The sequence below is a fragment of the Bradysia coprophila genome, assembly GCF_014529535.1.
Source record: "Bradysia coprophila strain Holo2 chromosome X unlocalized genomic scaffold, BU_Bcop_v1 contig_117, whole genome shotgun sequence".
NCBI lineage: Eukaryota > Metazoa > Arthropoda > Insecta > Diptera > Sciaridae > Bradysia > Bradysia coprophila.
In genome coordinates this window covers 76,889-91,599 of record NW_023503292.1, presented here as the reverse complement: position 1 = coordinate 91,599, position 14,711 = coordinate 76,889, and the positions used below count along the sequence as shown (strand labels likewise).

Below are 14,711 nucleotides of genomic sequence, written 5' to 3'. Positions count from 1 at the left end.
CGAAAATCTCAGGTCGAAATCTGCAATGAAAGTAAATAGATAGGTATGGCCAAACGTTTAAATTTGTTCTAGCCGGAGCACATACGGATTTGCATGGCGCCACCTCGAACGAACTCATTTCTAGTGCAAATTTCCAAGGTTCTGAAAGAACAGGTTAAGACACCCACGAGGGCGGCTGACACACAAATTTTGACAAATAGATGCTATTTATTGAACATACTCATTAAAGATTGTTTGAAATGCCAACTTGAAGAAAAAAAATAGTTTTTATCAGGTTGACATTTCAAACAATCTGTATTGAGTATGGTCAATAAATAGCATCTATTTGTCAAAATTTGTGTGTCACTGCAAGCCGCGCCGCAGCCGAGCCGGTGCCAAAAACACGGCTCAAGCCGGCTTGAAACGGCTGGAAAATGAAATAAAGATTTCGAAAGGTGAATGGGTGAAATAATTTTGAAAACCGAGATTCCTGTTGATCCTAAGCAGCTCAAGTACTTTTTCAATTTTTTTTTCAAAATTTTGAAAATTTTCTTGAATTCTCCAGAATGGTATATTACGTCCTCGCTTCTAAGTTTGTTGTTTTGGCAAGTATGACCTTTGCGGAACGAGCCGAAGGCGCACAATCAGTTAATTCACAAATTTGACAAAACTTTATCGATCTTTGCGAATTTTCTCGATTTTTTTTCTTTTCAATTTTTACTTGATTTTCGTGAGCTTTCGATTTCTTCTCGAAAACCATTTTCTTAATGAGTTAAATGAGTGTACCGGAGCATGATTTTCCATTTAGTTCAAGTTTTGAGGCAATAAAACTTGACGTGTTAGTGAACCTTAGACTTAGAGACTTGCTTGTAACAAGACCAGTTCCACTTGCACTTTGAACAACCTAATCTACCTACATTTTCGCTTTCCGTACAATTTCATTTTCATGCTTACTAGTTCATTTTCCATGAATTTATCTAAACGTTTTTATTTTGAAAAAAAGTTAAAAGGAACCTCCAGCCGAGGTTTCTTCGTCGGCGCTCATGCCTGGCCCCGACACATGAAAACATCATTTACATTAATTTTGTTGGAAAGGTGCATCCATATCGGTCGTCATTGATTCACTCAAACAAACTATAAAACAATTGAAAATCCAGAATTTGATTGCAAAAATGGCTGATGTATTGGAACTAGATAATACCGAAGAGTTCGAAGTAGACGATGATGGAGATCGTAAGTTCTAAATTAGCCGAAGAAAGCACTTAACCTAACCTTAATGTCATCATCGAAATCACAACTTAATTTTGAGTTTATCAACAATAAAATGAATCGGAACATGCAGTGGCAATGGATCTGATAGCGATGCATTACGTTTGTCGGTGGTTAATTGTTTTCAGTCGCATCCATTCTTTTTCGCGGCATATTATGTGGGTCGAAAGATTTATAAACATAGAAGTAAGGTGTACAACTCATCATTTCGTTTATTAAAAATTCTAACTTAAAGCCACTGAATCCGGTCAATCGTTTAAATTGTTTTCGCTCCGTCCCATATCGTCGCCCCGTCCACATAGGTCATTTTGTAGAAATTGCCGGAATCAATTTTCCCTTGGACTTCCGATTCGGATTCCGGTGGCATTTCAATTTTGTAATGCTGTCCGTTCGAATCGATGAGAATTTTCGATTCCAACTGATCATTTTGGCCACCATCGACACCCTCTTCCGTTAAGATAATGTCCGACAGTTCCGTTATCATCGAACTGCTTTCCACTTCTTGCGTTCCAGAATCGCGAATGCCTTTGTTGCGTTCGTGTATCTGATTGTGTCGCTTCAATCCATTTGAGTCGTAGAATTTTTTCGAACAATGCTTCAAAAAATCGACGCACCGGTTACAATTACACCATTCGCCGATAGTCATCCAAAAATAGACAGAGAATTACCTGACAATGGTACGGGGTTTCACCGGTATGAAGACGTTGGTGTACGGTTAAATTACCGCGCAATGCAAAACTTTTGTCGCACACCTTGCGCACAAGTTTCTTTACGCCTTAGATAAAATCCCTGTTTGGTATGGAAAAGTAATCGCACGGCTAAAAGTTTTTTTTTAATCTTCATGAAATTTGGAACATAGGTGGCGCTGGGATTTCCATCATGAACCGAGTAGAGGGAACACAAAAATACTATGGGGAACTAATATAATAAACAAGTTGTTGTTGTTAGTTCTATTCCATATATCAGAATGAATTTATTAACAGAAACATCGGTATATATTGGTTACAATTTCATCAATGAATAGTTGATAAATGAGGATACTACGATATGAATTTGAATTGAATGTTTTCACAAGTGTGAGTGTAATCACCACAATACAAAAGATTTCCTCCAAAAACTTAAAAGTCAATTCGCAGAAACTTCGAACAGTCGGGATTCAAGCCGAAGGCGATACAAACGAACTATGGCTCAAATGAAATCTTGTTGGGCTGTTATGACTCTTACAAAAAATTTCTCCGAAGTGGTCGTGAAATCATTTTTTTATCAATAATTCCAACGATGACATAAAGCACTATCCATTGATACCCCACTCGACCATAGCCATTAAATTTTGGAAAATCGTTGAACTTTGACGTTCCCCAAATAACGTTTTTTCGAGTGACTTCCTCAAGCTGACTTCCTCAAGCTGACTTCCTCTAGATGATAATTAATAAAACTAAAGTGATACAGCCGGAAGATGTGTCGTAGCTAGTAGCAGAGCTGTGGTCATAGATCTTTATTGTAGAGGCCAGACTGGCAAAATAGACCAAAATTCTAAGATTTTCATAATTTTTTTGAAAATAGTAAATTGAGCTCAAAATTGTTTTTCTGGTCTATCTGATAAGGGATCTTCCTATTATATCGATTCTGTCTAACCAACGCACTTCAAACAAAGGTGCTTCGAGTGACAGCTGCCAAATAGAGTACTACTTTGTATGAAAAATGTTTCCAGATTTTGTTACAGTGCAAAAATTTGCTCGATACACTGTCCTGTTTCAGTATCCTATTTAGAGTACCACTCATGTTTGAAGTGCGTTGGTCTAACCAAAATACGTGAATTGTAAAAATTGATATTTCTCGATACATTGCACTATATCCACATGGAACTGCAATTTTTTGTAAATATATGTGAGTTGGTGAAACAGGAACAAATCAATTTTAATTCAATTTACTATTTTCAAAAAATTTTAGAATTTTGGCCTCTACAAAAAAGATCTATGACACATCTTCCAGCTGTATCACGTTAGTTTTACTAACTATCATCTAGTAAAACTGAAAAGAGGAAAATTCTCTCGAAAAATCGTTATTAGGGGAACGTCAAAGTTCAACGATTTTCCAAAAATTTGATGGGTTGAGGAACATTGCGAAAAATCAACTCCATTTCTTTCTGTGACAGAGCTGCTCTTCAAAAATTTCAGTTCTTTCGAGGTTTTTCACCTGTTCTGGCGGCTGGGTCATCGGCGTTTGTTGGTCAACAATATTCCCCTCATCGACCTTCATATGCGTATACAATTTGACATTATTCAAATCTTGCATGTTGGAGTTATTGATAAAAATCAATTTTCACGACCACTTCGGAGAAAATTTTTCTAAGAGCCATGACAGCCCAACAAGATTTTTTTGGGAAAAACGTTGTTCCACGAAATTCACAGAATGGAATGGCGATTCATTTGAGCCATAGCTCGTTTGGATCGAAGTCGGCTTGAATCCCGATTCCATATAAGTTCTCCGAAGTTTTGGCGAATTGACTCTTAAGTTTTCGTATTGGCGCTAATATATCACGTAGCCCATGGCGCTGGAAACGATAATCCGGCCCTGCCTCACTTGATATCACTTGTTTTGGATGTAAGAGATAAGGGTTTTTGAACTGATTACAGAAAAGATATTCATATTCACGCCGTCAGTCCGCTCAATATTTGAAATTTTGCAACGCATCGGGGGCGATTTAACGTTCAGGAAAAAGTCATGACTGCCAATGTAAAAAAAAATCCAAATTCTTTTGTTAACGTGATCCATTGTTTACATTCAATTTCATTCATATTGGGAATAATGGATTCGTTAATATCCCTTTCATCGATAATTTTGTATTTTAATAATAATCACAATCTTTTTAAAAGAGGAGAAAATTCTTTTAAATCGAAAAATGTGAAAGAGGTTGCATTCGACGGAAATCTCAAAATAATCAGAGGAGTGAATGCTTCTATGAAACAACGTACATATGCCGTTGAAGTACATATGATTGCTCCTTTTAACTATAGACATAGCTTCCTTAAGCTAACTTATTTCTTAGATACGCCTGTCTGATGATTAAGAAGTTGAGACTGCTCAATGCGAATGTCCTCGAGGGCTAGAGATCTGCCACCATATTGCGGCAACTTTGTTGGCCCCTTATTACGAAATTTCAAAGACCGATAGTGACTGCTGGGCTCATTCTTTGATCCGTTGGTATCAGCTTCATTACATTGGCGATTGGAGTTTTTCTGGAATGAAGTGCGTTGGCTATCGAGGATGTATCCGATTGTATCGACCTGAGGTGACGTGTCTGTATGTCAGGTTGAATTTCCACTTACCGATGTCTCTAATTAACTGTACCCTTACTGGTGTTCCTGCCAATCTCTATAGTTAACTGTACCCTTACTGATGTTCCCATGGCTGGGCCTTTGTCTGACTGTGGCAGTGTTTTTTGGTTTTTTCTCCTCACTAGAATGCAGGTGTCTTTCATGGACTGTGACCTTACTAGGATGCCATTGCTAGAATGCCCTTGCCCTTGCTAGGATGCCATTGCTAGAATGCCCTTTCCGGTTGACTCTCCCAGTGTCTTTAGTCAACTGTACTCTTACCGATATCTTTAGTTAACTGTACTCTTACCAATGTCTTTAGTTAACTGCACCCTTAACTGTACCCTTACCAAAGTCTTTAGTTAACTGCACCCTTGCTGTGCTGTTACTAGTGCATCCTTAGCGTTCACTACTTAAAGTGCCTTGCTAGGATGCCATTGCTAGAATGCCCTTGCCCTTGCTAGGATGCCATTGCTAGAATGCCCCTTGCCCTTGCTAGGATGCCATTGCTAGAATGCCCTTTCCGATTGACTCTCCCAGTGTCTTTAGTCAACTGTACTCTTACGTGTTTATGGAATCTCGCGCCGCGTCATTCACAATAATTCACAAAGTGACATCTTCCTTATACAAAATGTGTCAAAATGATAATTATTGTGAATGACGCGGCGCGAGATTCCTAGCAACCACTCTTACCGATATCTTTAGTTAACTGTACTCTTACCAATGTCTTTAGTTAACTGCACCCTTAACTGTACCCTTACCAAAGTCTTTAGTTAACTGCACCCTTGCTGTACTGTTACTAGTGCATCCTTAGCGTTCACTACTTTCCGATACGAACGGAGTTATCCTCGATATACGCAACACTTTCGTGCAAAAACGGAGTTGCCTGTGATGGAATGAGTTTTCGTGTCGTAAAGTACATTTGGTGTTTTTGGAAATGGAATTTGGATAAGTGCAATTTGGATGAATTCAATTTGGATGGATGTGGCTTGGATGAATGCAGTTTGTTTGAAAAATGGTGAGATTCTTTCGTGCTTTTTGTTAGTTTGATTTTCTTCTGGTTACGTTTTTGCTTTTACTTGATTTTTTGCTGCGTCTGGGTTTTGAATTTCTTAGCAGCGTTCCAAATTTACCCGTATTTCCATCAGTTGATGAATAATTCTCTAAGTAAATTTTCAAACACTTGTTCAATCGAAAGTTTTACTGTCGCTGTCTTGGGAAGGGATCAGTGGAAACAACTGATGATGGATAGATCACGCTATCCTCAGACCGCCACTGAATCCTGAGGTCGAAACAGCTCTGTCGTCTTTGTTGAAATCACTTTACGTGAACCATGAGTGGGTAGGGAAGAGCAAAAGCTCTGTTTGTTTCCTTTCTATTATTATGTTTCGTTGTGTTTTAGCAATTCGTCTATAGGCATTTCAGCTGGGGGTATTTCTAGTGATCCCAAACGTCCTGTATAAGGATGCAACGCTTGATCTACACAGGATATTCACTCGACGATTGTCTGTCCCCCTTAGTACAAATAACAAAGAATGCGTCGAACAAAACATGCAGAAAATTACATACCAGCAGAATTCCATTTTATGATTTTTGAAAATTGGAAAAATCAACAAACAAATGAGTGACATTTAGGTTTTTTTTGGGTTGGTATGGTTGGTGTAGTTGGAATAGAGATTTAAAAGTCTGCGTTATAGATTTATTTCTGCGTTTCTATGATTATGTTTGAATTTAAGGCGCACTTACGGCGTGAATTACGACATTTCAGAGGCTCCAGTATCAAAAACATCCGCACACATATAAAAAGCATTTTCCTTTTGGTTGAATCACTTTGCCATGATAATAAAAAACCAGATCTAATACCAGTTGGTTGGTAAGGAAATATGCCTTCAAGAACTTCAATATTTGCTGTATATATATGGTTCCGCAGTTTAGGACCAAATTTTTTTTTTACATATTTTCCAGTAATAGGACTTGCGTCACGGGCGCTCTGCTATCGCGCGCATAATTATAGTAACAAAAACCTGTATGTTTATATTTTGAAATTTATTTTCATAATGAGGTTCAATCCAAGCCAAAAAAGATTACACAATTTTTACCTTCGAGTTTAAATAAAAATTCAAAGTTTTTTTTTGTCTTAATCCTTACAATCTAATTACTTGAATGATAATAACTACTTGTTTTTTGTTTTGCTCAAAACACACATCCATTGAGTAAATAGTTTTATGTTTCCGAAATTAAATGTTTCTTTCCATTTTTTTTTTATTATTCAAAAATGTCCTTGTATCATTCAAGGACCGAATTTCATTTATTTACAGACAGAAAATAACAAAAAAAAAAATGATTTTACTTGACGGTGTTTTACTTTTATACAATACTGAATCTTGTACAGAAATTATTTTTTCTTATTTTCTTCATCATCGAGGCAAATATTTTTTTATTATTATTTGTTTTATAGGCAAGGGACAAAATGGTCCATACTTTCATTTATTTATCCAGAACATAATCTACCAATAAAACTAAACAAATGTTTGAATTCAATAGAAGAAACTTAACATTTTCGTGTTGACTTGACGCCGCTTAATTGTGGTTTGTAGTTATGTACGTATCTGTTTCGGACGGTAACCTTAGGCAATTTCACGACAAGCGAAAGTGTCTAAAGTCAACCGTCTACAACAGACATGTGTACATGTACAACTGCCGAAAGCCTAAATTACGAGAAAAATTCTGAAATCTATGCACAGGGCTTGAAAATTAAATTTAATGTCTTCTCTTCAGAACAGGCATGAGCGCCGCCGAAAATAAGCCGCCGATCAAGCCGCCGCCGGCCATTTTTGAGCAAGCCGCGCCGCAGCCGAGCCGGTGCCAAAAACACGGCTCAAGCCGGCTTGAAACGGCTGGAAAATGAAATAAAGATTTCGAAAGGTGAATGGGTGAAATAATTTTGAAAACCGAGATTCCTGTTGATCCTAAGCAGCTCAAGTACATTTTGAATTTTTTTTTCAAAATTAAGGAAATTTTGAAAATTTTCTTGAATTTTCATGAATTTTCCAGAATGGTATATTACGTCCTCGCTTCTAAGTTTGTTGTTTTGGCCTTGGTATGACCTTTGCGGAACGAGCCGAAGGCGCACAATCAGTTAATTCACAAATTTGAGAAAACTTTATCGATCTTTGCGAATTTTCTCGATTTTTTTTTCTTTTCAATTTTTACTTGATTTTCGTGAGCTTTCGATTTCTTATCGAAAACCATTTTCTTAATGAGTTAAATGAGTGTACCGGAGCATGATTTTCCATTTAGTTCAAGTTTTGAGGCAATAAAACTTGACATGTTAGTGAACCTTAGACTTAGAGACTTGCTTGTAACAAGACCAGTTCCACTTGCACTTTGAACAACCTAATCTACCTACATTTTCGCTTTCCGTACAATTTCATTTTCATGCTTACTAGTTCATTTTCCATGAATTTATCTAAACGTTTTTATTTTGAAAAAAAGTTAAAAGGAACCTCCAGCCGAGCCGTTTTAAGCCGGCTCAAGCCGACTTTTTCGCCGCCGCCGAGAAATTTTTTTCGGCTTGCCGCCGCCGAGGTTTCTCCGTCGGCGGTCATGCCTGCTTCAGAACATGTCTTATTGGCAGATATTTCTATCCGTCGGGCAAAAAAAATATATTTTTTTAATTTCCCAAAATTTGCAACTTAATTTTCGGAAATTTGGCCCTCCCAGAGAGTTACTCTATTTACATCAATGTCAATTACATTAATCCGACCAAAGTATATAAACCGCAAGCAATATTTATTTCTCTTGTTCGCGTTAAATGATCTCGGCTTCGCCTCGGATTAACAAAATTCACACGAAAAAAATCCACTTTTCCAATTTTTATCCCGAGTTATGTAATGGATTTTATATGCTTTTGAAACCTAAACGAATTTTCTAATTTTCCCGAGGTGCGTAATAAGCTTGTTTCGACCCTAGGGAAAACTAAAGCCTGTTTATTAAGGAAAACTGAAAGCGAAGTGTAAAACGTTATATTTACCTCAACAAATAAAAAGTAACAAAAAAATATGTGACTGGCTGTCTCACACGAAACTATTTACAGAGTGTTGTATATATATCAGCCCACATAGAACTTATTGATTGGGAATGATAAATTTTTCGAATTTGTTTTTTTTTCTCGATACGAAGATTTTTTTTTTGGTTTTCCTTGGTTTTTTTGTTGTAGCATTTTACGATTAACTTATTTGTATTTACGTTAAAATTGTTAATTTTTTGTTTTGTTTTAAACGATAAACTGAATCTTCTATAGTTCGAATATGTAACAATTTTGGTTTTTGTATTTTAAGGGGGTGGCGGCGATTGTCCGTTTTAAAAATTGTGAAAATTTCCAATCAGCCAATTTATAAGAAATCTAATTTGTTTCGACATCTTCGTCTTGTTCATTTAATAGTGATTGACTGTCGTCATCTAGAAAACACGGCGGTAAGGCAGTTGCGGGTGTGGTTGGAGCCGATTTCGATATCCAACCTTTGCGACTACGTCCTTTGCCCAACAAGCTCGAACAACCCGATCCGAGTGGACTGCGAATGGTTTTCGCACCACCCGCATTCGTGATGGACACGTATCGCACCTTCTTGGCAAAGAAATCTTTGCGATGCAACGATGATGGGCGAATTGAGGCGGTTGTTCGTGTCGTTTTCGGTGCGGATGCAGCACTGCTGGGCGATGGATCTTCGATACGATCGTCACTGTTTTCTTTTTGCAATTGTCTGATTTGCTGCAGTAATTCCTTCACCTCGTCCGTAGGACTAGTTGCACGTGGCGGTGAGTCCGGTGTGCCCACATTGTTTAAACTGGATATGGCCGAACCACTATTCGAATTCACATATCGTCTCATGTCGTTGAATTTTTGCAAAATGTCTCCGTTTATTGGCGATTCTTCACTAAAACTATCACAAGGAAGTTGCTGCTGGATATTATATATTGCATTCATGCTGCTGTACGAATTTGTGCTATTATTACTGTTTGTATTTTGGGTGTTTATCGCTTGGCTAATGGTAGCCACATCAACACCAGTCACCGGTATACTTATGTTACTAATGCTATGAGTGATCATAGTTTGTTTGAATTGTTGGTCGCTTCGAGATAAATGCATCGTGTTCGCATTAACACCGTTATCCGTATGAATTGTTGCACTTTCTGATGCACGCAGTGCAATGTTACTGGCTGATGTTGTGCTCAGATCGTCATTGGAGAACACTGGCACCGATTGGTACGTGTAGTTTTCCAACGAGCATCCTTGCTGCGAAGCTGATCGCGGTATACCATACGAACGGGTGGTCAACGACAGATCGGGACTAGCTGCTCGAGAATATGGAGGAGGCACCAATGTATTCGCTTCATTTGCTATACAAATACAACTGGAACTTAACGAATCAACTGTACTAGTAGCGGATAGTGAGCCAACGGGTCGAACGATGTAATTTCGAAAATATTGGACCATTAAGTAGCTTGAACCATTCTTACTATTGTCTCCGTTGCATGTAAATACTGGAAAATGAAAATCAAAACAAAAATTACTCGCAAAATACTGCGAATTCTGCCACCACAATTGGTGGACGTGTACACTTACCAAGTGGATAAAGATCCGGTTTTGATGTCACCTCTGTGTAAGGTGGCGGTGCATGATGAAATGAACTGCATCGACTGTATTGGGGCGGCGCATAACATGAACCTGCCGAATCACCTGATTGTGAATGTGGGCCAGGAGAGCCCCATCCGCACAGTTGTCGTCGCTTTTTCCATAACGAACATGCACATAATATAGCAAGAATGAGAGCCAAAACAACACACCTGAAATTGAGCAAACAATTGTTGATAGTATGTCCGTAAGATACATTGACCCATGATCATGATCAACTACAGTCGACGTCACTAAAATTTAGGTATGAATTTGTTTCATCTGGTCCAGCTGGTCCACTCTTACAAACAAAAGTGCTGAGCTCATACGTCTTTATACAGGTGTAATTGTTACACATACGCGCGTTGGTAACACAGCTGAAGCAAATTCATGCTTAAATTTCACCAATGTTGTCTGTAACAGAACGATAACTTACCAAAAATACCAGTGATTGATAAAAAACAAATTAAGTACATGATCGGTTGACGGTGGTGTGGTTCGTGGAGCACTTGGCGGAGCGTACAAATAGCAACAACCCTGTGGACAGCACTCTTTTGGCGGTGAACAGCGATGGCCCCCTTCGCAGAAGCGAGCTGACACCTTGATTGAAAATAGATAAAATTGTTTCAGTGTCAGCAAAATGAATCAGAAATTCTATTTGAAAAAAAATAAAATGAAAAATGGACAGAAATGCAATAATTATAGAGAAAAACAGACACTAAACGAACAAAGAAGACCAATCTCCTACAAGCTAATAAATTATTTAAAAAATAAAGTCCAGGCAAATTTAACAACGAAGTAAATTACCACTACACGTTCCAAAAAGTAAAAATATTGTGCAATGTTGAGTATAGTGACAGTTAATTGTTTACCGAGAGAAGAAAATTGGAAATTCCAACAAGAGCGTAGCGAGAGCAGTGTTTCGATCGAGTTAGAATTTCCAATTTTCGCTAGTGTGATCAACCATTTTTCTTCACGAAACAAGATTATCAGTTTCTTATCCATTTTTCAACACGAAAACCTTGGTGGCAGTACAGAGGAGAAAATGTCTACTTTCTCCCCGTTCGAAACAAGAATTGTCGTCAGCCGAATTATGCACAAAACGTCATTTTATCTTGGCATTGGAGTGGAGAAAGTGATGTTAATCACACCGCACATATGAAAATAACTATTTTCTTTTGTTTTATAAAAATGGATCCCGTAAAATTCGTATATAACAAGCCCGCCCCCATAATACAATTACTATTTTTATCCGAAATTTATTTGATGTGAAGAAATCTGACAAAACGACTCCAAAAGAGTTCAGCTACTGTTATGGAATATTATGTGCACTTACTGGCCAAGGTTACCTCGACTCAGCAACACCGGTTACAGTGTCTGCACTGGCTTCGTGGGCGACGTGGGTACACTTAAAAAGTCCATTCAAAAATGTTGAAAAAGTGGTTTCGGATGGATCGCCGACCGGGACAATGCCTAGTGTACTGGTAGTACTCGACCTCCTCTACAACCTCATGCCAAAAGCTAAACTTAATAATTTGTCTCTCAGGAAATAAAAGTCAAAAACGAAAATGTCGAACTTTCGATGTTAGAAAACCTCGACAGACACACCTTTTGGACCATCGGTTTCTTTGGCAGTTTTGTAGAGTTTTTAACGCTCTACATCCTGCTAGAACATTGTTTTCAGAAATACTCTCAACTTTCCGAGTTATGACCATTTGAAAGTTAAAGTCGTCCGGGGGGACTTCTTCCCGGGCACCTTCGGATCCATCAACCATATGCCTGGAATTAGTTTTCAATGATCTACGTTTTCCGCACACAGGCTATCGCGGCCCTAAAAATTCTAAAAATTCGATACGCCCTATCCTTTACACATCTACTCTAGTGGTGTAATGGATTTTCATAAATATTTTACAACCCTAGGGATGTTTTGTTTTGTAGGTCGTGTACATAACTCGGATAAAAACGAGTAAGTTATGTTTACGTCCGATTATTGACCTCAGCTTCGCTTTAATATAAACAACTATTCCATCAACTAAAGTAGTGAATTTACAGTGGTCTCAGAAAACTTTCGTACATTACAGTCAGTGAAGTCGGATAAATCGTTTTTGGACTTCACAGAAGAATGTACGAACATTTTCGTTTGTGTTTTATCAACGTTTGGACATTTTAAACGTTAAATAAACATCGGTTCCACAAAATATTACTTCTGTTTCTCAGTTGTGTGCATAAATAATGTCAAAAATAAAAATACTTATCACGCAATACACAAGGTCAAAGTCAGAGACTCATCAATTTATAGAAAGTAATGGTAATCTCTGAAGAGCACGAACGGCAAAAGTCCAGCTGATTGCAATTCAGATACCGTTTTATCTGACAGATGTTAGTTCAAAACACAATAAAAATGTCAACCCGTTAATTTCGAACGATTTTAATTTTTGTTTTGAAGGATTTTTGTTTGCTTGGAATGTTCAGCGCTCGGATTTAGTTCTTCCACATTCACCATTATTTATGAATGATATTGCATCAAAATAAGGAATAAAAATCCTTCACTTTAGATTTTGGGTATACTCCCATATATTATGACCATGTAACAATTCAACCTAAATTTTATGTAGCAGAGTTAAAAGACGTCAATGATGACCTCTTGTTTTGGTTGAGTGTAAATTAAATTACTTGGTTCGTACTGTTTGATATTTTATATATAGATAGCATTCAACTATATTTTTGAGTATTACAATCATGACATTCAATAAAAAAGGAAAGAAAATAATTAAAAGGAAAAAGGAAGATAAACTTTCAGTTTAAGATTTTTATTCGTTCAATCAACTAAGGGATTTTAGAAAATAAAAACCAAAAATGTTTTAGGAACAACTAATTGTATAGACAAAATCTACGAATTTATTTTGTAACATTATTATTAGTAAAGAAAACTAAATTTAATATTTATTTACAACTGAATCTTTTCTATGCATTTTCCAACACTATGATAAAAACATTATCATGTAACATTTTGGAACGGGATTGGTGATAAAACAACGATTTCAATAAACTGTTTAGTCACTAGAAACTTGAGAAAAAAAATTTTTTTGTTTAATTTATTAAATATTTTTGGGTATCGTTATTACATTGAATTTAAAAAAAATGTTAATTTTAAATTAAAAGTTAAAAAAAAAACATAAACAGAATTCATTTAACATCGACACATTTACTAATGAACATGGTTAAGGAAATGACAAAAGATTTATTTTTGATTGTCAAATTGAAAATTCAATTCAACGTCCACCATTTATATAATTTTCATTTCGTTTTTCTTCTTTATAAAATATTGATCTATATAAATGCACCTCATTTATGTTTTAACCGAATCAAAAATCAAAATAAAAAAAAAATCAAAAGAAAAACCAATTTTTTTTTTGTTATAAGAGCAACAACGACATTTTCCATATTATATTTTTCGACTTCATAACAAATGGATTTGAACAAAGAGAGTCTCACTAGATTTTGAAAGGCAGCTATTCCGAATGCTATCAGGTATCCATGCAACATTTTTTTTCATTAAACACAAGCAAATTGATACAAAAGAATTTTGGCATTTTTTATATCCCGAATTTTAAACAGTTATGCTTGGCGAATTAAGCTATTTTAATTGTCGCGAGATACACTTTATGGGACATTTGTTTCGCACTTAGTTGAAAATACGTTTCTTCATTACTGAAATTCCTTAGAAACTCTCGTTTCTATTATAATGTGTATAGGATGACGCATGCGCTTCCATTAAGGGTCGATATAAATGTCTATTATTTTTGGGATAGGGTGGTTGTTAAAGACTGAAAATGTCTTGCGTGTGGCTGCGTCATGTTAAAGTATGACCGAAAAAAAAATCATTTTTTTGTATATATGAGTTAGAGGCATTTACACATGAAAATAGTTGCGTGTTTCTTCTTATTATGATTCAAATAAAGTCCTCCCTGTTTGTAAAACGGGAAAAGAAACGATAGCAGACGACAGAAGCGATTGCCGTGAAGTAAAATATTTTTTTTTTTGCAAGAATCTATCCAGCAACATTTTGTTGTATTGAAAATTAGAAAAATACAAATTTCACCTTTACCTTATATACAGTCAAAACGTCATGTTATGTCCACTGATTTTGAGCACCTGTGTACTCAATAATAATATGTTATTTCTAAGAACCTTTACGTCTTATATGTATCTGCTGATAGTAAATCAATTCCTATTTCAAATGAAGTGTGTGATGAAGTTTGCATCCCAAAGTCATACAGTGGACGTCAGTCAAATTTAGACATGAATTTAGACAACGGTAAGAAAACCTCGGTAAGAAAAGTGGGAAATTTCATTTTCAAGAGCGACTTGTGCAAACAAATTTCATACTTTTCTTCCCTTGGGTAACAAATAACTATTTCAGCGGTTCGCTCATGCAAACGAAAATGCGTATACTTGTTTATACGGCCCGT

The 14,711-nt window shown here is 36.6% G+C and overlaps 1 protein-coding gene across 2 annotated transcripts; it reads right to left on the bottom strand.

Moving 5' to 3' along the window:
* Window positions 1–8,834: 8,834 nt before the first annotated feature.
* LOC119067017 lies at window positions 8,835–13,996 on the bottom strand. 2 transcript variants are annotated; one of them, XM_037169745.1, is made up of 5 exons: window positions 13,735–13,996; window positions 13,191–13,306; window positions 10,676–10,839; window positions 10,192–10,412; window positions 8,835–10,109 (listed from the first exon to the last, which is right to left on the bottom strand). In XM_037169745.1, exons 2-5 carry the CDS (start codon window positions 13,209–13,211, stop codon window positions 8,971–8,973), a joined length of 1,545 nt encoding a protein of 514 aa, XP_037025640.1. In that variant the 5' UTR covers window positions 13,212–13,306; window positions 13,735–13,996; the 3' UTR covers window positions 8,835–8,970. The 2 variants fall into 2 exon arrangements, with proteins under 2 accessions (XP_037025640.1, XP_037025639.1); XM_037169744.1 differs by lacking the exon at window positions 13,191–13,306 and having other exon boundaries at window positions 13,735–13,995.
* Between the last annotated feature and the right edge of the window lie 715 nt (window positions 13,997–14,711).

Coding starts and splice junctions, on each gene's coding strand:
- LOC119067017 (XM_037169744.1), bottom strand. CDS start 13,785: ATGTTGCATGGATACCTGATAGCATTCGGAATAGCTGCCTTTCAAAAT. Junction 10,840..13,734: donor TAGCTGCCTTTCAAAATCTA/GTGAGACTCTCT, acceptor TTTTCAATCAAG/GTGTCAGCTCGCTTCTGCGA. Junction 10,413..10,675: donor ATCAATCACTGGTATTTTTG/GTAAGTTATCGT, acceptor GCTCAATTTCAG/GTGTGTTGTTTTGGCTCTCA.